Source organism: Ambystoma mexicanum, chromosome 8, assembly GCF_040938575.1.
Source record: "Ambystoma mexicanum isolate Mex_15411 chromosome 8, UKY_AmexF1_1, whole genome shotgun sequence".
NCBI classification, from domain to species: domain Eukaryota; kingdom Metazoa; phylum Chordata; class Amphibia; order Caudata; family Ambystomatidae; genus Ambystoma; species Ambystoma mexicanum.
Window position 1 is genome coordinate 519,532,386 of NC_090929.1, and position 22,380 is coordinate 519,554,765.

Below are 22,380 nucleotides of genomic sequence, written 5' to 3' on the forward strand. Positions count from 1 at the left end.
TCCTCTAGCCCAGCATCACGTCTCTATGGTCTCTACATAAACTGGGCAGCCACCTTCTAATGGTTCATCCGTTCCTTGTTTTTCTAATATGCATCCTGCAAATTCCAGTCCAGCAAATATGCATAGCAATGTCCAACAAGTCACCAGATGATTTCCACTCATGACGATCTTTTTTTATCTGTAAAACTGAGCGGCCATCTTCTAATGGTTCATCTGCTCCTTGTTTTTCTAATATGCATACTGCGAAGTAAAAGTTCACCAAAAAAGCATCGCAATTTATAATAGTTTACCAAAAGATTTCCATTCATAATCATATTTTATAATCTGTTAGGGATCTCGTAACAATTTTACAATTCATTCAACCATACTCCTCACTGAACGTGTAATACATATTAAGTGACCGTGGATTTTTCACCTGGATTAAATATCTATGGTTTCTGTGTAGAGAACGGTGGCCATCTTTTAACATATTGCCAAAATGGGACCCAATATACTTCATAAGAGTTGATCATACACCCGATTTACGGGAAATTGAATATATTCTCAATGAGTGCTCCATCATGCACCTCCCTTTGGGGTAATGAAAATAGTAGACCAAAAAAACAGTGGTGACTTAGCTCTTATGTCATTCCACCTCTTCATTGAGGCCCTTTCTGTCACTTTTGGTAAAGAATATCAGTTCTTGTTCCCTTCTAATGAGTTCTTTCTTTCTCCTTCATATTCAAACCGGTATTTTCTGTACTATGGTCCAGGTAAAATCTTCTCAGAAATGTTTTAGACGACCAAAATGTTTAACTAAAGGAGACTGCTCCATTTGGTTTTTCAGGCAACTTCGATGTTCCATAATCCGTGTTTTAGCTTTTATATTGGTTTTACCTATATAATTATATAATTAAGCCCACAGGGGCACCTAATCATTTAATACATGTTCGGTATAACAATTGGTCAGTGTATTCTGGACCCACGGTTTCTTCATACCAATTTCCACCATTTTCGATGGTACCTCTACAATAACCTCTAATGTTGCCCTCTATGGGATATTGGTATACAGAGAAACCACATTCAATCAAATCAAAAGATGTTCATTTGGATCAAATTCAAAGTTTTCACATTTCTGGATTGCACTTGCAGAATCTTAAGTACAACTTGATTGTGAATACAATGTTTTTCAAATAATGGTCCACAAATTGTGACAGGGGTTTCAAAATTGAATGGATCCCTGAAACTATTGGTCGTTTAGGGGGATTTATAAGTGTTTTGTGTACTTTGGGTAAACAATAAAACCCTGGAATAGTCGGTTCTTCCTTGCAGAGAAAGGCTGCCTCTTGTTTACTGATCCATTGTCTGTCAAGTGCTTTCATAACGTTGTTCTCTATATTTCTGAAACAGGACACAGATAACAGACAACGTTCCAACAATACATATTTATTCAATCAAATGTCAGGATGGTTGAAGGCCTAACTTGCCCCATGCTAAGGTGGGATTTCCCTACCTGAATGAAACAAAGGAAAGTCTTAGACAAAGAGTTCAACTTAATAGTCTGTCTGTGCCCAAAACCTATTCTTGACCTCACAACTAGAACAAACTAATGTGCAGGGATGTCAAAGTGAAAAGAAACAGTGTTTAACTCAAAGTTCTGAGCTTCTTCCAGCTCACAGCTTTCCCTCAGCTCCCCTTCCCAAAGCACAAGAATGTTCAATGAAAAAGAGTCTTGAGGTTTACCTTTCTCCAGTGCAAGGCAATATAGTTCAGAACCAATCCTGGGGCTCCCTTCCCCAAGTTTCAAATGACACAATCTGAACAAAAGAGTGTCTTGAGACTCCGATCCCAACCCAACACATCTAGATCTGCCAAGTCTCAAGGTTCCCTTCCCCAAGACTTCAATGTCTCAGACAGGTTCCTTGGTACTTGCTCTGTGCACCAGGTCACCTTTATTTGGCTTCCTTAATTGGCTTATGGGTTTAGGGTGTGCTCTTGGGCTCCTATGGTTTCTCCTTAGCCGACTCGTGGCTATGCCATCATGTGTTACACACCCCTTTTCAAATGGTAGCCTTGTCACACTGTGTTCACTTATTAAGGTTTGCGATTTGGGTTTCCTTCAGCCTTTAATGTCTTCAGCTTCAAAGTTTGTGTACGTTTGTTGTAAAACAATAATTCAGTATTGTTCAATTGCAGTTTGGAGTTTAGTGCAGTCTCACGTTGCTTAGTTATATTCAGATTCAAAATTTGAGTTCATACGTTGTGCAACATGCATTCAGTATTCAAAGGTTACTGGTTTGCTTCCATGTTAAATTTCCCTTAAGTTCGGTATTCAATATGCCTTGACTTTCTCTCAATTCACAGTTCACACGCTTTAAGTGTTTTACTTTGACTCCTTGGTTGAAGACCTTTGATAATGTTCCTTCTAAGGCACGCAAACACTTCAACAACACGTTCATTGGATAAAAAAGAAGGATTCATAACTTTCGAAGACTTTCGAAAATGTGCTTGTTCCTTGAACAAGGCAAGCAACCACTCTGCTACATTGTACCAGTCTCTGCCCTCATTCAACAATAGCAATTCACTTTACGAGCCTCGCAGTTACAGTTATACCGGTTTCTTGATCTGGGAAACTCAGCGGCTCACTTTGAAGTCCATTTCCATATCGCGCTGGCCACAAATGTGGCAGCTTCCTTCCAGGGGTTCTTTCCCCGCCCTTTACACACTCTTGCAGCACCACAGGAGAACGAGCAATCCCTTTGATGGAAGGAAGGACGACCAGTCATCTGGTTTCCTTCGCCTCTGAGCCATGAAGTTCCTGCTCCCACTTCACACTCACCGGGACCCTCAGCTGCTTCAGTGCTCAGTGTGCTTCTTCGGCTGCAGAACGGCTCACCATGGCTCCCATCAGCGTCTCGCCTCTCACTCCTCACTTTCCTGTCCATACCCCTTTTATACACCTGGCTTGGACCAGAAACACTGTCTGGGGTTGCTGTTGGTACTCTTGTTCAGAGGAGAATTGCCTAGCATGTCGGTGCTGGACTGCTCCAGGGAAGGACAAAGACTGATATGTTTGGATATTTTTCCTCTGTGAAAGATTGTGAGCTAAAGACTCTGGGTAAGGCTCTCGTAACCGGGACTAATGTCCAGCAGAGGGACTCCCAGGGCCCTCCGTGTTTCCTGTGTAAAAGGGTTGCAGGGGCGAGTCCTTTCTCTTTATTGTCTGACTATATTCAGGCTGATTAGTAAGATATGTCTGTTCTTGACAACGGTACTCCTCTGAGGCCCTCTAACTCGTCTCAGTACCAAAGTGGAGTAGCTGCATGCCAGTGTGCATAACTCCTAGTCTCTCCCTCGACCCATTACTGTCAAATGTCACATGTAAAAATATCAGGGGAACTGACTTATAATAGCCCATAAAGGTCGGGGAAGGTTTAAAGTGGCAGTCAGTAGGGAAAGGGGAATACCATGCATCGTCTAGACTACGTCTAACCCTTTTCCCTCTTTTTCGGGTATGTTTGGGTCGATGGCATCTCATACTCTTTTCTTGGTCATTGGGACATGTGTGACAATACCCCATTACTGCCCTGGGAATAGAGGGATCTCCTTGGAAGGGACGGGGGAGGGTGGAGGGAGAGGGAAATCCTGTGTCTCGCCTGAGTATATCTCACTCGCAATCCCTAGGGACCCTCCATACAGGGGATCCTCCCTGGCTTCTCCACACACAGGGTAGGGATCCAAGCGTGATAGCCTTTCCCAGGCTACCTGTGCAGAAGATCCCAAGGGAGTAGAAGTGCAAATGCCCCCAGGTTTCTCACAGAGGTCAAACTGAAGTGTGCATGTAAGCCATCCTGCAAGCTCAGATAAAGCCAGTCACCCGCAAATACAGCAGATCAGAATGGAAACTGCAAGGATATTTTTTTCTCCTGACAGTTGTCCAATGGAAAGCAAAACTGTTCCCCAAAGGTTTTCCTTTGCTCTCCTAGTGGCGACAATAAGAGACATCAAGGGCAGCTCTTGTCAAAGGGTGAATCAGTCTACAACATAACAGTGACAAGTCATACCGGTGCTAGGTTATCAGTAGGTCTTTTTCTGGGCACAAAAGTTAGGCTTTTTGGCAATGAACAAGAATGAAAATAGCCCACAGAGAAAAAAAAAAAAATCAAAAAGAAATTGGCGTGCCAATGTAAGGAAAAAAGGCAAAAAAAAGGTCACTTTAAAACTTTTAAAAAATGACTGCTGGCAGATTAAGCATTTAAATAATCAAAATTAGTAAGAGAAAGTCAACACAAAGATGTCATGAAAATAGTACTTTAAAGGTGAAGTGAAGTACAATGTTGGAGGTTACAGTAAGTACACTATTAGAAAGCGTCTTTACAGTGTTCAACGTCAAGATAATATCACCCTACCAGTCAGTGGCAACATCCCACAGATAGTTAGGGTATTACAATTGGTAGTCCGCAACATATGCATGCCTAGGAATCCATATCTGCTTAATCAGGAGTAAGCCACAAATAAGAATGACTAATAAAGGCAGACATGCTTCTGAGTCACCAGGAAACTGATCTGATGTGGTGATAACACCCAATGTTCAATATTGACATAATGTTAAAGAGTAGGTAGCTACTCACGTTTGTGGATTCGTCTGAAACTGCTCCAGTGACCTGAAAACAATCTGGCAAGTAAACGGCTCTCCACCACAGGTGCGGTTTTCACGATCAGGTTACCAGGGCTTAGCACCTTGAACTAACGATTAACCCAGTGACACAGAAGAAGAAGAACACAGGCTCTTCCTAGCACATCTCACTTCCATCCAGGAGTGAGAGATCATGTGAAAAATACTCTAGAAAGAAGGAAGAACCCAGACAGATGGCTCCCAGCAGCATGGTGAACAAGAAAAGGCAGCAGCACAGGAGCAAACGGTGCCAGGATGGAGCCAACGGCTGGTGGCTCCCACAGACATCCCAACTGAAGATCCAGCGCAGTGATTAACTCGAAATACGCCTCTGGACTCCTGCAGCAACCCACAGCCAAGCCAATGATCCTGACAGTTAACGACGGGATGCAGTGGCAAAGTGGGACAGAAATTGCCCCAAAGATGAGGGCTCGACCCAACAGATTTAGAGAGTCATCTGGTGTCACCAAAAAATCAGTACTTGACTTCTGGCAGTAGACAAACCGGGATAAGGCCAAGACACTCCACTTAGCCAGTATCGCCAAGTGAGGACTTTAAAAATGGAGGGAAAACTCCTTCAGCAGGTTGACAGACCGGCCACCTCTCAAGTTCCAGGAACAAAGGTTTCACCCTGCCCCTAACTCTCTCTTGTTGCTAAATACCCCTGTGAAGGGGACTTGTCCAAAAGCCAGCCACCCACAAAAAGGGGCCAAGACGGCCTGGGACTGCTGCTCAGCCAAAGACAGACCCATAGGAAGTAAGAGAAGCTGGTGTGGGGAACGCTACCAGCCTAAACCAGTTAAGATCAGCCTGAAGGCTGCCACAAAGTGCTTACAAAGAGCCCACATGGTCAAAACAGCCACTTTGAGCCCACCTCGTGGTCATCTAGATAACGGGAAGCCCTAGAAAACAAAAAGGCCAGGCATAGGCATACACAATATAAAAAAATAAAAACATTGGTACCCCAAAGACTACAAAAAAGGTGCATTGGGCTACCAATGCGGTAAAATGGCTTGCCCCCTCAGTGAGGCCAACAATGAAGCACACCCACCACCAACGTATTCCCCGAAACCAAATTACAGTGACGCAATCACTCTCTGGCAGAAATGGGGGGCCCGAGAGGTATCCCTGGGGCGCCCAATACTAAATAACTTGGGTAAGGTATAAAGGGGTGTAATGGAAGGGAACTTTAGGTAGGAGAAGTCTCTCTGGCCCCCAAAAAGTGATCAAAGAACACACAAAGACAGGTTGGGGGAGCAAAATATTGAGGGGCTACAAAGTGGCCACTGAACCCCCGAAATAGGAATTCTGGCTTAACTTCAGATGTGGAATTCACTCAGGAATAAAAGTCAATTCAGTTATCTGGTCAGATCGAGTCTGGGTCCCCTCGCTCTTCTGAGGGAGGAATGAGCCTAGACCATAAATTGCACCATTAGAGCCCGATTCACATTCAGTGAACAAAGATTGTGTGTGATACTCAGTACTGGATTTTAACATTGTGGCAACGTCTACAGCACCTCTCGGAATACAAAAAGCAAAAATCACACTTAGTCTGCGACCAGCCAGTGGTGACGATACGAGAGCCTCCAACCTTGAGGGTTTGTATGGTCTCACTGAGAGCTTTGTCCGAACACGACCATGGATATGGACTTGTCTGTGGAAGGAAATCAGGAAACAAGTCAGAAGATAGTGTAAATAAGGAACAAGTTACTTACCTGTAACTGTTGTTCTCCAGCATGGGTCTGGCATGGATTCACATGCTCATGAATATTCCCTGTCGTCAGGCTGGGAATCCTCGGTAAAGAAAAAACCAGTATCAGTTTCGTTTCTGATCTGTCTTTCGTAGTAGTAACCAATCACTGGTCTCTGCGTCATACTGACCACAGCCAATGACTGCCCTCTACCTAAGCCCCGCCTCTGGCAGCCATCTTCAGATTTGGAAGCACGTGAAGTGGCAGTATGACCAAGTGAAGAGCCGCAGAGGGGTAGGCGGGAGGGTTCGCATGTGAATCCATGCCAGACCCATGCTGGAGAACAACAGTTACAGGTAAGTAACTTGTTCCTTCTCCAGCATGGGGTCTGGCATGGATTCACATGCTCATGAATAAAGAATACATAGCAGTACACACATGCACAACCACGGGAGGTGGCAAAGGCTCAACATTAAGCATTACATCAAACTCAACATTAAGCATCTTACCTCCTCACCAGGCTCACCTCAGGCGAACAGGTTGCGCAGCACTGCTTGGCCGACCCTGGACTCCACTCTGGAATCCCGATCGACGCAGTAGAATTTCGTGAAGGTGTGCGTCGACCTCCACGTAGCAGCCCTGCAGATGTCCAGCAAGGGCACACCAGAAAGGAACGCCGTGGTAGCTGCGATCGCTCTGGTGGAATGGGCTCTCGGACGGCCAGGCAGCGGTCGGTTTGCCAACCGATGACAGTACATGATACAGCCGGAGAGCCATCTGGAAATGGAAGCCTTCGAGAGTGCCTTCCCCCGATTGACAGGTCCAAAATTCACAAAGAGTTGTGACGTCTTCCGAAAACACTTTGTGCGGTCCACGTAGAACTTCAGCGCTCTAGCCACATCCAGCGAGTGCAAAGTCCTCTCAGCCGGCGACGAAGGCGACGGGAAGAACACAGGCAACACCAAGGGTTCGTTGAGGTGGAAGTCCGACGGCACCTTGGGCATGAAGGAGGGGTGCGTCCTGAGCACTACCCTTGTGTCGTGAAAAGTCAAGTACGGGGCCTTACAGGAAAGGGCCTGGATCTCTCCCACTCGTCGTGCGGAGGTGATGGCCACAAGAAACGCTGTTTTCCACGACAGAAACTTCAACGGGGCCGAGTGCAGAGGCTCGAACGGAGGTCCCATGAGCTTGGTCAGCACCACGTTGAGCTCCCACGCCGGGGCCGGAGCCTTCACCGGCGGGAACGATCTGAACAGTCCCTTCATGAACTCTTTCACCAGACGATGAGACCACAAGGACGTCCGCCCCGTGGTTCTGGTGTATCGGGAGATCGCAGCAAGATGAATCTTGATGGACGCGTGTGCCAGTCCAGCTTTGGCCAGCGTCAGCAGGTACGGCAGTACTTGGGGAGCCGTAATCCGTAGAGGGTTAATCTTCTGTGCGTGGCACCAGACAGAGAACCTCTTCCATTTGTGTCCGTAGCATTTAAGAGTCGAGGACGCCCTGGCCTTTGCAAGAACCTCTCTGCAGTCGGCCGGTATGTCGTATCCTCCAAACTCTAGCGCTGCAGGAGCCAGGCCTGCAAGTTCAGCGATTTCGGGTCGTGGTGGAGGATGGCGCCTCCTTCCCTGGAGAGTAGATCCGTGTCCACCGGCAGCTTGATTGACGGGGACGCTGACAAGTCCAGAAGGTCCGGGAACCATATCTGCCTCGGCCACGCAGGTGCGACGAATATCATCCTGCACCGTGACCTCTTGAGCTAGTTGATGAGCCGGATTAGCAGTGGCAATGGAGGGAACGCGTAAAGGAACAGGCCCTCCCAGGGGAACGAGAAAGCATCGCCCATGCTCCTCGCCTGGGGAAACCTGCTGGCGAACCTCCGGCACTTGGAGTTCGTCGCCGTCGCGAACAGGTCGATCTGGGGTGTGCCCCACCGTCGGAAGAGGCGATCCACTAGATCCTGCCGTAGTTCCCACTCGTGGCACGAGCGCAGCTCCCTGCTGAGTGAGTCGGCGATGGTGTTTTTTATCCCTGCCAGATGAAACGGCACCAGAAATATCCTTTGGGCGACGGCCCAATGCCACAGGTCCTGCTCCTCCTTGGACAGTGCTGGGGACCTGGTTCTGCCCTGTTTCCTGATGTAAAACATGGTGGTGGTGTTGTCGGTGAAGATCCTCACCACCTTGCCCTTGAGGGACGGAAGGAAGGACCTGAGGGCCCAAAACACTGCACGGAGCTCCAGGACGTTGATATGTAGTGATTTCTCCGTCGGGAGCCAAAGGCCTCTTGCGTGCAGATTTTCGGTGTGCGCTCCCCACCCTTCCAGGGAGGCATCCGTGGTCACTGTCTCCTGGTGGGCTGGGGTCTGGAAGTCCATGCCCGCCGTCAGATGCGCGCGGGTGCCCCACCACCGGATCGCTCGTCGGAAACTCTCGTCGAGTGTGATCCTTTCCTCAAAGCTGCCCGTCGTCTGGATCCAGCGCGCGTCCAGGAACTCCTGCAACGGGCGCATCCGGAGCCTGCACAGGGGAATGAGATAGATGCAGGAAGACATCATTCCGAGGAGGGACTTGATGGACCTCACCTTGGCCGCGTCGGCCACCAACATCCGTTGTACATTGCCCAGGATGGCCCTGGTCCTCTCCTCCGACGGGGAGGCCAGAAGGGACACTGTGTCGAGCCTCGCTCCCAGAAACAGTGCGTCTTGCGCGGGTACCAGGTGGGATTTGGCGTAGTTCACGGAGAATCCCAGGTCCGTGAGAAGCTGGACGGTCCTTGCCGTGTGGTCCACGGCGAGCTCCCTCGTCTTGGCCCGGATGAGCCAGTCGTCCAGGTAGGGGTAGACGTGGATCCCCTCTCGGCGCAGCTGCGCCGCCACCGGTGCAAGGCACTTGGTGAAAACCCTGGGTGCCGACCGTAGTCCGAAGGGGAGGACTTTGAACTGGTAGTGACGCCCTTGGACCACAAACCTGAGAAATTTTCGGTGCCCCCTTAGGATGGGAATATGGAAGTAGGCATCCTCCAAATCCAACGACGACAGGAAGTCTCCTTCCTCCAGCTGACCCAGGACGTGCTGGAGGGTGACCATCCGGAACTTCTGAGCCTTGATGAACTTGTTCAGACGTCGCAGGTCTAGGATGGGGCGCCATGCTCCCGTCTTCTTCTTCACGAGGAAGTATCTCGAGTAAACTCCGGAGCCCCGAAGCCTCTTTGGGACGAGTTCGATGGCGCCCTTCCTGAGCATCGCCTTTACCTCCAGGAGAAGCTGCGGGACGTGAAGCTCTTTCCTGGCCACGGGGGGGACGCGCGGGCACCTTCTTTGAAACTCGAGCGCGTGGCCCCGGGCTAAGGCGTCGGGCACCCAACGGTCGGTGGAGATGGACTCCCACACGCTGACGAAGCTCGCCAGCCGGCCTCCCACCGGGGTGCTTCGGTGGGGGCCCGACCCCACGGCCGGTTCAATCCTGTTTCGATGAGGCTTTGCCGCCTTGGCCTCCTTGGCGACGACGGCGGGGTCCGCCCGACTTGCCTCGTCCCCTATAGGCCTCCTGAGACGACGAGCGGGCCGCTTGACGGTAGGTGGAGAAACCGCCGCCGGAACCTTTGGAGGCGCCCTTGCCTCCGCTGCTCCGAAAGGGAGGCCGTCGTCGTTGCAGAACCCCAAGGGCCCGGGCCGTCTCTGTGTCCGCTTTAATGGCCTGAAGGGAATCGTCCACTGTTTTCCCAAACAGGTTGTTCCCATCGAACGGCATGTCCAGGACTCTGGTCTGTACGTCTTGACGGAAGTCCGTAGCCTTGAGCCATCCACGCCGCCTAAGGCACACGCCGTTGCCCAACTGGCGAAATCCCGTATCGGCGATGTCCGTCGCAATAGTGATGGCGTGGTCCGACGCCACCTCACCTTCCTGTAGGATCTCTAGGGCATCCGCCCTCTTGTCTTCCGGTAGGAAGTCCAGCAGGGGAGCCAGTTTGTACCATAGCTCCCTGTCGTAGCGGGCCACGATTTGGCCGCCTTAATCGTCGTCGCTGCAGACGAGATGACCCTGCGTCCCATAGAGTCCAATTTCTTTCCCTCGCCGTCCGACGGGGAAGTCGATGTGGAGGCCGCACACACCCCCCGCTTTCTTCCTGGCCGCCGCGGAGACGACGGAGTCCGGGGTAGGCTGCGCCCGGAGGCACAGGGGGGCCGCGTCCGGGACCCGGTACTTCTTTTCGTACCGGTCTCTTCTAGCTGGCGTCGTGGAAGGGTTCTTGAGGAGGGCGAGGCCCTCATCCCAAATGTCGTCCAGTAGAGGCACCGCGAGGACCGTCTTCCTCTTGGCCTCGCGCCGTTGATAAAGGAATCCTTCCTTTTTCTTCTCCTCAGGGCAGAGTTGGAAAAGTTCGGATGCCCTGGCGATCATGGAGTGGAACGATCCAATCTCGTCGGGTGGAGAAGCCCTGGTGGGAGGTGACGACGGAAGATCCTTGTCGTAGACCTCGTCGTCCGTACCCGTCGCGGCCGTGTCAGTCCCTGTATCATCCCGTCGAGTCGTGGACGGGGAGGAGGGCTGGACGGGGCGCGACGGCTGAAAGGGAGGTGGAGGGTGAATCCTTCTTTTCTTGGGAGGAGGAACGCCAGAAGGTCCCGGTTCTGGGTCCCCCGACGGGAGTGGTTCCTCCGCTGGCAACGGTAGTCTCGTCCTTATCTCCGAGCATAAGGACTGTATAGCCAACAAAATGGCCGCCGAGTTGTCGTGCGGCGCTGGCAGAGGGGAATCCGACGGGCGATCAGGGGCCCCGTCGGCGCCCTCGACGATGTCGTCGTCACCTGCGTCGGGATCCATCCCGACGGGCCGGTCTTCTTCCACGCCGAGGCCGTGGCTTGAGACCTCGATCAGCTCTTCCTCCGAGGTCGAAGCCGAGTCTACGACGACACCCTGCCCCCCCTTTTTCTTCTCCGCCAGAGGTTTCACGGGGGTCCTATCGATGGGCATAAAAGAGGACTCCCTCCAAGGTGGCAGGGAGACTCTGGGCCCCGAGGTCGCCACCACTGGCGCAGCCTCCACAGTCTGAGCCAGGGCCGCCGCGACAGTCTCGATACAGGCCTTGGCCGGATGGATTAAGGCCTTCACCACCTTAGGTGCGCTCACCACCTTATCCTTGAGGGGGGGACACTGCCTCGCTCCCCCTCCGATGGGGCCTTCGAGCTCGACCGGGGCCTCTCCAGGAGCTTCGCGGATGCTCGGCCTTCCTCTTACCCGACCCAGAGCGTTGGCTCGTGGTTGATGGTACCGGGGAGGGTGCGCCCTGCCTGGCGCCCGTAGAGCCCGACCGTTCGGCGCTCCCGGTGCCAGCGGACTCGCGGTGCTTGGCCTTGTGTTGGACCCCCGTCGCCGGGGCGTCCTCAAAGGTCTTAGAAGACCGCTTGGATTTCTTCCTCTTCTTCTCCCCGGACGGGCTCTTCCCTTCCAGCCAGTTGGCGAGACGTTGATGGCGGTCCTTCATGGTCCGCTCCGACATGTTGCCACAAAACGCACAGTCTTTCTCCACGTGCGTCTTGTCCTCATGTAAGCAGTAAAGACAAAAGGAGTGTTCGTCCTCCTTAAAGACGTTCTGCAGCTGGCATCCAGGGCAGACCCTGAACAGCTTTCCGGGCGTCGAGCTTCCCTTCTCCTGGGCCATGTCCGGGACGGGCCTGAGAAACTTCTGGAGTCCTCCAAAAGCGTAGCTCGACGAAATCTTCACCCTTGAGGGGCGCAGACGAATCCGACACGGATCCCCGTTGATCGGATGGAGAGTCGGTGGAGCTTGAGGCTCTTTTGACCGAAAAAACGAAGTTTTTGAGAAAAAACGTGAAAAAATAGCACTAACGCTCGAGAGCAATAGCACGAGGATCCCAACACATGAACGTGCGGTAAAAATCTGAAGATGGCTGCCAGAGGCAGGGCTTAGGTAGAGGGCAGTCATTGGCTGTGGTCAGTATGACGCAGAGACCAGTGATTGGTTACTACTACGAAAGACAGATCAGAAACGAAACTGATACTGGTTTTTTCTTTACCGAGGATTCCCAGCCTGACGGGGAATATTCATGAGCATGTGAATCCATGCCAGACCCCATGCTGGAGAAACAGCATACCACCATAACTTTGGTTTAGAACTTGTATCCACATAGCACAGGCATTGCCATCTGGAACATTTGAATTCCAGAAGGTCAACTATGGTGCACAGCCCAGACTTGTCCTTTTCCAGAACAGCAAATACGCACCAATACATCTCTAAAAACACTGATTGGATAAACACTTCAATTGCATTCATTTTGGGTTATTTCTGCTCCTACAGGTATAGGGATCCCGGGGTTCTGTTAATTGTTCTCCTTGCTATTCACTAACGATCTGCACGCCTCGCATAAGAGAGGCATGCTCTTGGGCCATGAAATGACCAATTTAGCTCTTGGCTGCAGAGGAAAATGTAGGGAAGAATCTGCTACTGATCTGCTATTTTCTGTGCTGGGAACAAAGTATTCCATTTTGGAGGGCCAGGGGTTCTCGATCACTGGCCTAAAAACACAAACACCCTCGGAAGGGCCAGTGTCCCGTCTCCCTCTTCTGAGTGGTAGAAGTAGAAGATTTGTGTGTTTTCATAATGTTGTAATCAATTTCACTGTTAATGTATTTGCCATTTCCTTAAATATGTCTTCGTCGGCAAAGGGGTGGAAAAGCAGTAAGCTATTAAAAGGAAAGCTGCATTCTTTATCTTGAGCATCGTGTAGCAGATTCGTGCTTTTTAGCCTGGCCTGCATTTGGATATGCTACTCTGTGCACATTCCTCCGCTGGCTAAATCCTCATGTCCAGCTGCAAACTGAAGCATATGGTCAGTCATTTGTTTGGCACCCACAATCACCACCAAGAATCATTTATTTGGGGGGGAAGTGGGAGCGATGACTAAAGACTTTGAAGAACTAAATATAACGAGCCACCAGAATTCTGCCAGCCTTTGCCTGGCAGGGGTGTGAACACTGTTCAAGAATAACCTTTTCCAACTAGTCTTATTCTCTTCACCAGAGGATGGTAAGGAGGATGAGAGGGAGGAGGTGAAGTGGGCCTCTGACATAGATCAGGTCTGCCGATACAATTGTTTAGTGAGCAGGAGTCTTCAAAGCAAGCACCAACTTTCCTTCCAGTGGCAATTGAATCTTTGCATCCAGCCCTTTATAAGTGAGACTTACTGACTGCTGCGTGTAGAATGTGCCTGGCCGAGTTTAAGAGTAAGCCGTGCGTTGTTTCCCCCCGAAAGTGCTAAGGCCAAAACACCATTTTCCATTGGATGTAGTACTGTAGCTGCAGAAGAAGAAGTCCATCATCCTGCATAATCCTCCACGGAAAAGGTTCTCAATGAAGGCTGTTCATCCCTTTTGTCATCACCTAGATGTGCATAAGTGTCAGCAGGCTGGGTTTATAAACCTGAGCGTTTGGAGCCAGAGGAATTTCCACAGTCTTAGGGAATAGCAAAGGATTAATCAGTGGAGGACGGAGGAAACGTGGGCACCTTTGATAAGAAGGGATGGAAGCAATGATGGCAGGATGCTATTCTGAGATCATTAAAAAGGATCACATCAGTGGTCGAATCATACAATTATGAAGTTTGTATGTGGAGCCCTTGCCCAAGAAAGGTGGTGGGGGCCATCAGGTAGGCCCTGTGTATTTTGGGGTTTGTGAGCCTCGGTAATGCTAGAAATTGTTCTGGAAGAGAATACAGATTCGTAAATAGGAAGTTAGTGGCAGTCTAAGGAACAGCAGGATGATGCGAAGTCCTGAAAGTAGTATGGCAACAGTTTTTCTTGCCCTGAATATTAAAATGAGAACTCCTCCAGTGGTGAGTTGGTTAATGGATAAACGATTTGCTCCGTGGACCCAAACACCAAACCTCCTAACCAGGGAAGGGGCCTAAAGGGGAGGACACTAACCGAAATTGTGTGAGCTTGGTGCCCAGCCCAAGCCTGTCAAAGATTGAGTAGAGCCTTCTTTGGAGATCCGAAGAATCTGGTGTGGCCCTCCACTTTAAGTTGTTTTTGTGTTCAAGCACACTATGTGGCAACATGGCATGAAGCACAGGCTGGTAATATAGCTCGGGGGGAGGGGGTTTGGTTGGAGGATTAGGTACTCGGTGCTGCAATCTGCAGGTTTGAATCACAGCAAGACCAAGTCTGGCGTACATCATTCTCAGCTCCATAAGAGTACCACATTTGGTCCTTTGATAATTGTGTGTAAATATGTTCTATGTACAGCGCTATGGCGAATGCCCTATGTAGATTACTAACATTAATCTGACCCAACACTAAGCCCTAGAGTCAGAGGTAGTAGACTGGGGTTGTACTTTTGATTTTCTCACAGTATTATTCCTCGATGAAAACTCACTATGGGTGCAAGTTTTAGACCCATGGAGCACAGATGCAAAATTACTAGTGGCGCATGTTCTAGATCACAGTGGCAGGCTACATGAGCCGATCCTCTGGCGATAGGCTGGAAACTGACAAGTCATAGAACGTGCCCCTCCGAAAATGATGGTTTGTTATTATAATCCATTCAGCTGCTGCAAAAGCAGCGACCACAAGCGAGAGAAAGTGCAAGCTCAACACCACGCCTGTATGCAGATTTGGTTTTATAAAAGCTACTTGGATTTCACATAGGGAGGATAGCTTAGGGGCAACGTGCTCACCTTGGAGTCTGCGCTTAGAAACCTCTGGGTATTACGTGCGTTATAAATAACCTATCACATCATAGAACTACCAAGAAGCACAAATTGTTTAATATGTATCCACCATGGAAAACATGGGCTGTATTCATACGGTATATCACAAATGTACACTCCAATAGAGCACAAAGAAACGTTCTCCCCAACATTAAATCAATACCAACTGAGATAAGTACTTCTTTTTTTCGATGCATGGCTCTTTCTACTAGTGCTTTCATGAAAAGTAACTGGTTAGGAAAATGCGAGGACATTTTTTTTTTTTTTTTAAATAGAAGTCAACTTCTGTATCGCCTTCAAAAACAATGGAAAGTAAGTGTGAACCCTCAGAACCGTGCACTTCAGATAATTATGTTACAGTGTCTTATTTTTTTATTTGCATTTTTAAAGCGCACAGCTGCCCATGGGCATCGTGGCGCTGTTACAAGAAGGTTTACTTAACACAGGTGAGTATCATGAAAGGCAGTGGACATGGTTACAGACATGGTTGAAGGTACGAGGTTACATGGGACAGTGAACTTTGGTACAGCAGTACACAAGAGATTATTTGCATTGCATTAGAGTTATGAGAGAGATTCACTTAAACAAGATGGTTTTCAGTGCTTTTCTGAAGGCACTTATGCTGTCGGCCACAGGGATACAACCGAGGTGGCACATACACTCTATAAAAATATATTACAGAAGCTTACCTGAGATCTAAGCAGGGCGAACTGGAGCCGGTTTGTACTAAAATGAGTCGATCCTCTTTTAAAGCTGAGCTGAAAAAGAGAAACGGATCTTTCATGCTCTTGCGGGGCCCAACAAGAAACGCATCATACAGCACACTCTCAAAAAAGTCAACTTCATTTTTTAGAACTGGCAGGCTGGTTCAAACTGTAAAATACATTTATTGTCCCACTCTAAATTATTTATTGTGCCCAACTAATTTAAAGATGACATCACAGGTGTTTATCTTAAAGATGTAGCAGTGGCTAAAGCAATTTGGAAAGAAATGACGTGATCAAGCTACAAGCAAGAAAAGACTCAAACCCAACAACTAGGCCTGAAGTAAAGGCAAGCTCGAAGGGCACCCTTTTGCTTTCGACTAGAAGCCACAGGCACTGAGGCACCACGCTAAGATTACAAATTAGGCGAAGAGCAGCTAGTAGTGTGTGCAGTGGGACACCATCAGCTTCGGACTGCGGGAAATGCACATTCAAGAAAAAATACACGACTTGCCACAAATCAGTAGAGGTGGGCGGGAGATGTGTAAGTAAGTGCTGGTTTCTGGAACAAGGGGAGGTGGTGCGAGGACCAAGAGGGCATAGAGGGCAGCCCCCACCCACCACAATTATAAAAATAAATGTTCATTATTCAGGACTTCGTAGGGTTGCGATTCTGCGCATCAAACTGCCAGCACCTAATGGTACAAAAGGCAACCAGATCGAGTACACGCTTTTTTCCGGTTAAGATATACCAGAAAGGGTTGTGTATACTTTTAAAGTTTACATTCAAATTAACCTAACTCTGAAACGTTTATTTGGCATTTGCATTTCTTTTGCTTTGACGCCATTATGTCTTTTGGTCTGCAGCCCTGATATTGATGTGCATTGCCTACTAGCACAGTTAATGAAAGTACAATGTGTATGGCTTCTACGGGAAGGCATTTAATGCAATATAGTTACACATGCTGTAATTTCGCTGTTTTGACGTCATGCCAGAAAAAACTAGGTTCCACACAGACACGCGACTAAAGTTCTACTGCCGAGCATGGCGTTGTTCCCTTCGTTAGGGAGTGGTACTTTGTGCCCATCAGTAGGCAGGTCTCTGGGGAGCCTTTGTCATAACACGGTCGCTATTAAGCGCGTTATGAAAGAAAAATTATAATTCTACTTCCCAGCCAATTGCCACTCTCCCCTTTGTCACCTCAACGTCGGCTTAAGGGGCCTATGTGTGCCGTTTCCATCACTATTTATTGCTCCCACCTCTGACACACAGTGTAGACTTGAGATATGTGCGACTCTCCATTCCTCCACTAATCTACTTAAAACCTTTCTACAACACCCTTTAAAAGTCTCCCTCTTTCTATCTCCTTCCTCTCTTCCACCACCACCACCTCTGCAGACTCCAGGCTGCCTGTTCCAACCTTCTCCTCAGATCCTCCCCAGACTACCTGTGTATCTGCCTCAGAGCAGGGGGTGGCATCCACCCACCCGTATCACCTTTCCCCACACAGATGAAATATGGCGTGGGACATCACATCTCCCCCCCTTCCTTTGGGCCACATAGGAGTACTCCAAGAGGGGATTTGCTGAGGTAGTCTACATTGGCCTGTAGGGGAGCCCAATTGTGAACTGCAGTAAAGGTGTATGCATTCAAGGGCACGGTCCATCCGATTACCCTTATGTTAGTGTACTTGATATTCATTAGCCAATCCAGAGGAGCATCATCTGTAGCGAGTATGAATTTGTGTCCCGTGAGCTAGTAGTCATGGAAGTCTATTCACCACTAAATGGTCAGATATATATATATATATATATATATATATATATATATATATCATATTCCCCCTTCCCCCTCCTCCCCTCTCCCTCCCCCCTTCGCCCTCTCCCTCTCCCCCTCCCCCTCCCCCTCCCCCTCCCCCCCTCTCCCTCCCCATGCCCTAGTTTTGCAAAAACGGCTCCAAAACCCATCCAGGAAGCATTGGTCTGTAAGAGGAATGTCTCCTTAAAGTTGCACACGATGAGGAAAGATGAATGGCATAAGGCCGATTTCAATTTACCAAAAGCCTCTTTTGTTAAGACTATATGGTTTGCCTTGGTACACGTAAGTTGATCAGTCAATGACCCGCCAAGTGTTGAGAAAGTAGGGATGAACCAGCAGAAATATGCTGCCAGACCCAAGAACGTTTGAACATACTTTTTGTTCTGGGGCATTGGGATCTTCTGTGCATTCTCCTCTTTGGCCTGCTGTGGCTTTATGGAACGTATTCCAACCTCATAGCCTAGGTATTTCACTACCGTCAGGCAATGGCATCTCTCAGGGTTTGCGGTTAGCCCTAAATTTCTCAATCTGAGTGATTTGTGTCACAGGGTTGTCTGTGACAAAACAAAAAGCATGCCAGGACCACATATTGGAAGTGAACAGTTTGTATTTGGTGCTTCTTAAAAGAATAAAAGGGGCCAACAATAAATATAAGTGGGAACTTACCAAAGAAACCAAATGGTCAGGATTGTTCCTCTCCTTGGAGTAGCTCGGTCCTTTTCTTCCCCCGAGAGACCGTTGCACAATGTCCTCTGAGGTTCCCAGATTCTCAAGACATCCTCACCTCCAGCCCCTCTGTCCCACATTGTACAAATCCCATGTTTATTTTCTTCACTCTTCCAACTGGGCCTGACCCAAACCCTTCTTCAGACGGTAATATACATGCAGGCTTTAAGCAGTCCCATACCCTAAGGCTCACGTTGGCACAAAGTCTGGCATACGGGTCAGTGGGAGTAGCTGGCAGGGTGTCCCTGGGGTGCTGCCTTGCCTGGTTCTCGTCTCCTCTATACACTAAAGAAAGCATCCCTATCCCAATTTAATTCTTCCTCCCACCATCTGGACCTGACAAGTGCCAACTGGGTCTCTGTAACCTACTTACTTTACAATGAAACCCCTGACGTATCTCAACACCACTGCCACGCATGCAGCGACAACCAATGAAAATAAAATTCGGTATAGCTGGGCACACATCGAATCTTCAGCAATAGCACTCTGTCCTAAACCACCAACAGCACCCACCCACGTGCCCAACCTTTGGGCTGCTTACTGGGGCCTAGCCAGTCACCTAAGTCCTAACCCGGCGAAAATGCACATACGCATCTCATAATCCAAACTCTTAGAACCTCCTACACAGAGATTGTGGTTACTGAGGGCGTTCCAATCACAAAGCGCATTGAGGCCATACAAATGGGGAAAGAGCGCTATATAAATAACAAATACAATACAATTCAAATAGGCTCTGCACACTGGTCTTTCCTTTGCCATCTTACCTTCCCAACTCCTCTTCTGTTCCTGCTGCAACCTCAAAACCATCTCCTCTTATTAATTTACCACCTGTTTCGTGCTACCGTCTCCATCACCTTTGCCAGTGTGTCTACTTCCATCTCCTCTGTGCAACTCTCTACCTGGTGTTATCTCTCCTATATGTCACAATTGTCCTCAAATGTAATATTCTCTTCTCCTTTTCGTTTTCACCACCTCCTCTTGTATCCTAGATCTTACCACCACATCTTGCCACCTCACCTCCTTTGGCCTTCTCTTGTCTGATGTTACCACCTTCCCCATTACCTCTCTCCTCCTGCACCCCCCTATACTTCTGACATTACTACCTCCTCCTGCACCCTCTTGGCTCATACTACCTCCTGCTGCTCTCCACTGCTGCCACCTCTCCCGCTTCTGCAGTATCACAAGCCTCTGCTCTCTAATACCTTCCAGTCTCCAACCACCTCCTACTCAAACCCACACTAGAGTTGTGTGCATTTGTACTGTTTTCTCCCCTTAATTGGACTCTAAATGAAGGCTTGCACCTGTGGCTTGCAATTGATTGAGGGCTGGGATTGGTTGGTGGCCATGAGTGCACCTGAAGCGCCTTTAAACTTAAGAAACTGGACCAAGCCTATACGTTTGTTCCACCACTCTGCCCTCTTAGGTGCCATCTGTGTTGAGCGAGGTCTCCTGTGCTTCTAATGTATGAACGGAGTGCTGTAAACACTAGGCATGTTGCATGGGGTGAAGTTGTAACATTATATCCCTGGCATGAGAACATCCCTCTTTCATAGCATTCTCATTGTTGTACCCGTGAAACATCTGGGTTCACTGCAGGTCTTTGGACTTCAGTGAAATAACGTCTCTTATGTTGTATGTGAGGTTGCAACTGTAAAGACCAGCTACTAATTCCGAGTGGATGGAAGGGATTTCCTTCAAAGGGAAACGTATATTTGCTTTGGTTCGGCTTAGAAGAAACCTGGAGGGATGGGGTCTATTTCCTTTGGGTTTACTCTACACCTGGGAAGGGTCAAGTCTGGCTTCAGCATCTGCCCTGATTGGGTTTTGGGGCAGTTACAGGACTGCTTGGACCCTGGCCCGGCTGCGAGCTTGGGGTCTCCAAGGCTCTGGACTGATTAAGTGTGGGTGGTCTGAGGAGGTGAGGGCGAGAGGGGATAAATGAAGGCATGCAGACTTGGCCAGCTCCAACTAATTGGAGGAGCGAGAAGTGTCAAGGCCTCCAAAAACTGCCTGCAATGAGGTACTGCAATTGTCCCCTGCCATCTGATGGGGACGTGGGGATCCTCCGCAGACCTCCCCAGGCCAAGCATTCACTTGTTCAGGATGGCACCCGATTCAATCCCATGGTGGCACCTAGAACCAGGCAGGGGATTAATCACACTAAACATAAATGTCTCATATGTTCCACTCAGGTCTGGCTGTGGATAACAATTGTCATCTAGGTGGGCTCTCACTAGGCTGGATGAGGATGCACATGAGACCTGATGAGGATACAGTCGATGACCCACAGGAAAGCTGTAGGTGCACCATAAAGACCAAAGTGTGAGACTGTGAAGTAAAATTGCATAGTTGTTGCAAATCTTCTGGCAAACAAAATACGTCAGTATCTCTTCTTTAGATCGAATGTAGAGATAAACTTGGGCACGCTGAGCGGTTCAATCACCTCTGTCTATACGGGGCATTGGATAGTAATTCAGCATCAAAATCTTTGACCTTCTGGAAGTCATACAGATCTGCCAAGATGAGTCTGTTCTACTGACCTGTACAATGGAGGTCTTTGGGAGGGTTCAATACCCAAGATCTAGCATCTTCTGGATCTCCGACTGAATAGCTTGACATTTGGCTTCCGGCAGGCAGTAGGGTTGGAGCTGCACATCCTTCTCTGGAATCTCTATTTTATGGGCAAAGCCTCTAGTTTTTCCTCACTTATCATTAAAGACACAATGAAAATGCTTAATCACATACATCTCTATCTTGTATGGGCTTGCGATTCTTCATCTTCAAGGTGTGACGACTGTTCTACTGCTGGGAATACTTCAGCATTCTCTATAACTTCCAGATCCCCTAGGCTCTTCCACACTTTCAGCCAATTGGCATGATCAACCTGGGAGGATTCCCACCAGTCATCTTGCTGGACTTTGAAGTTTAGTTTTCCAAGAGATTTGAAAGTAGGCCCATGCCACAAGTTTATTTTGTGAATGGTGGCGACGAAACTAAGACCAGGTTGCCCAACTTAAAAACCATCAAACAGGCATGTCGGCCATACAGGTGCTTCGGTTTCTCCTGGCTGTCCTGTAGGTGCTAATACCACATTTCTCACGAGGCAAATTGTCTCTGCTATGCCCGGCACAAACCTAGAGGTGTTCTTGCCTCTTCCACTCGTAAAACATCCAGCAACTCTCTACCATAGAATAACAAACTGGGAGAATTCTGCAAAAGCTAGAGGTGTCTTCTGACAGCAACTAGGGACCAGTGTAACAGGACATCCAGATTCCTTGCAGCCTTGTTCACCAGGTCCTGCAGAAGAATTAAGGGTCTGACTGAATCTTTAAACTAAGCCATCCATTGGGGATCGATATGTGGAGGTCCTTAGTGTCTCAATATGAAGCATGTTCTTAAAATCACTCATACGTTTAGACATGAAGGTGAAGCTCTGATCTGCAAGAATCTCCTTTGGGAACATACCCTTGAGAAGGGACCAGGTCCTTGTTTATTTGTTGGGTGGTAGGGAAGGTCTCAGGGTATTCTGGGGGTTAAGGGGGTGTCACATAGTCCACAACTGCTAGCATTGACTTTTGGCAGATACAGTATGTTTCTCAATATCCTCCCATCTACTGATCGAATCCTAGCCAAAATAAACTACTCTAGAAGTGGGTATGTGTCTTGGTGACCCCTTGTGCCTGCTTATAGGTGGGAGTGGGACAAATACAACAGAGCTTTCCAAAAGGGGTTGTAGAGACCAACTAGTAACATCTCTCTTTGGATTATTTTCAACATGGTACAATGCTGTACAAAGCATGGGTCAGATTGTGGGAATATCACTTGCTAAACAGCTGGCCATAAGGTTGGATAATTCCTCTGAGCTGCTGAAAAGTCTGGGCCCAGGGCTGGCGGGTAAGTGATAGATGGAATGGCGGGCTTCTGGTGGAGTGGGTGAGTGGAACCAAATAAGTTACCTCCTCTTTTAGTAAGACTAAGTGTTGCTACCTCCTCAGGAAGGTCTTTCTCAAAAAACCTGAGCCACCAGGTCCCTCACTGAAACCTAACGTCCGAGA

At 48.7% G+C, this 22,380-nt stretch overlaps 1 protein-coding gene across 1 annotated transcript in view; it reads right to left on the reverse strand.

The window, feature by feature from the left end:
• Positions 1-22,380, reverse strand: part of PANK4 (pantothenate kinase 4 (inactive)) — a 751,790-nt gene that overhangs the window by 48,761 nt on the left and 680,649 nt on the right. Inside the window, exon 18 of the mRNA XM_069610204.1 lies at positions 15,766-15,834. Within this exon, the coding sequence (XP_069466305.1) occupies positions 15,766-15,834 (69 nt within the window). The remainder of the gene's footprint in view (positions 1-15,765; positions 15,835-22,380) is intronic.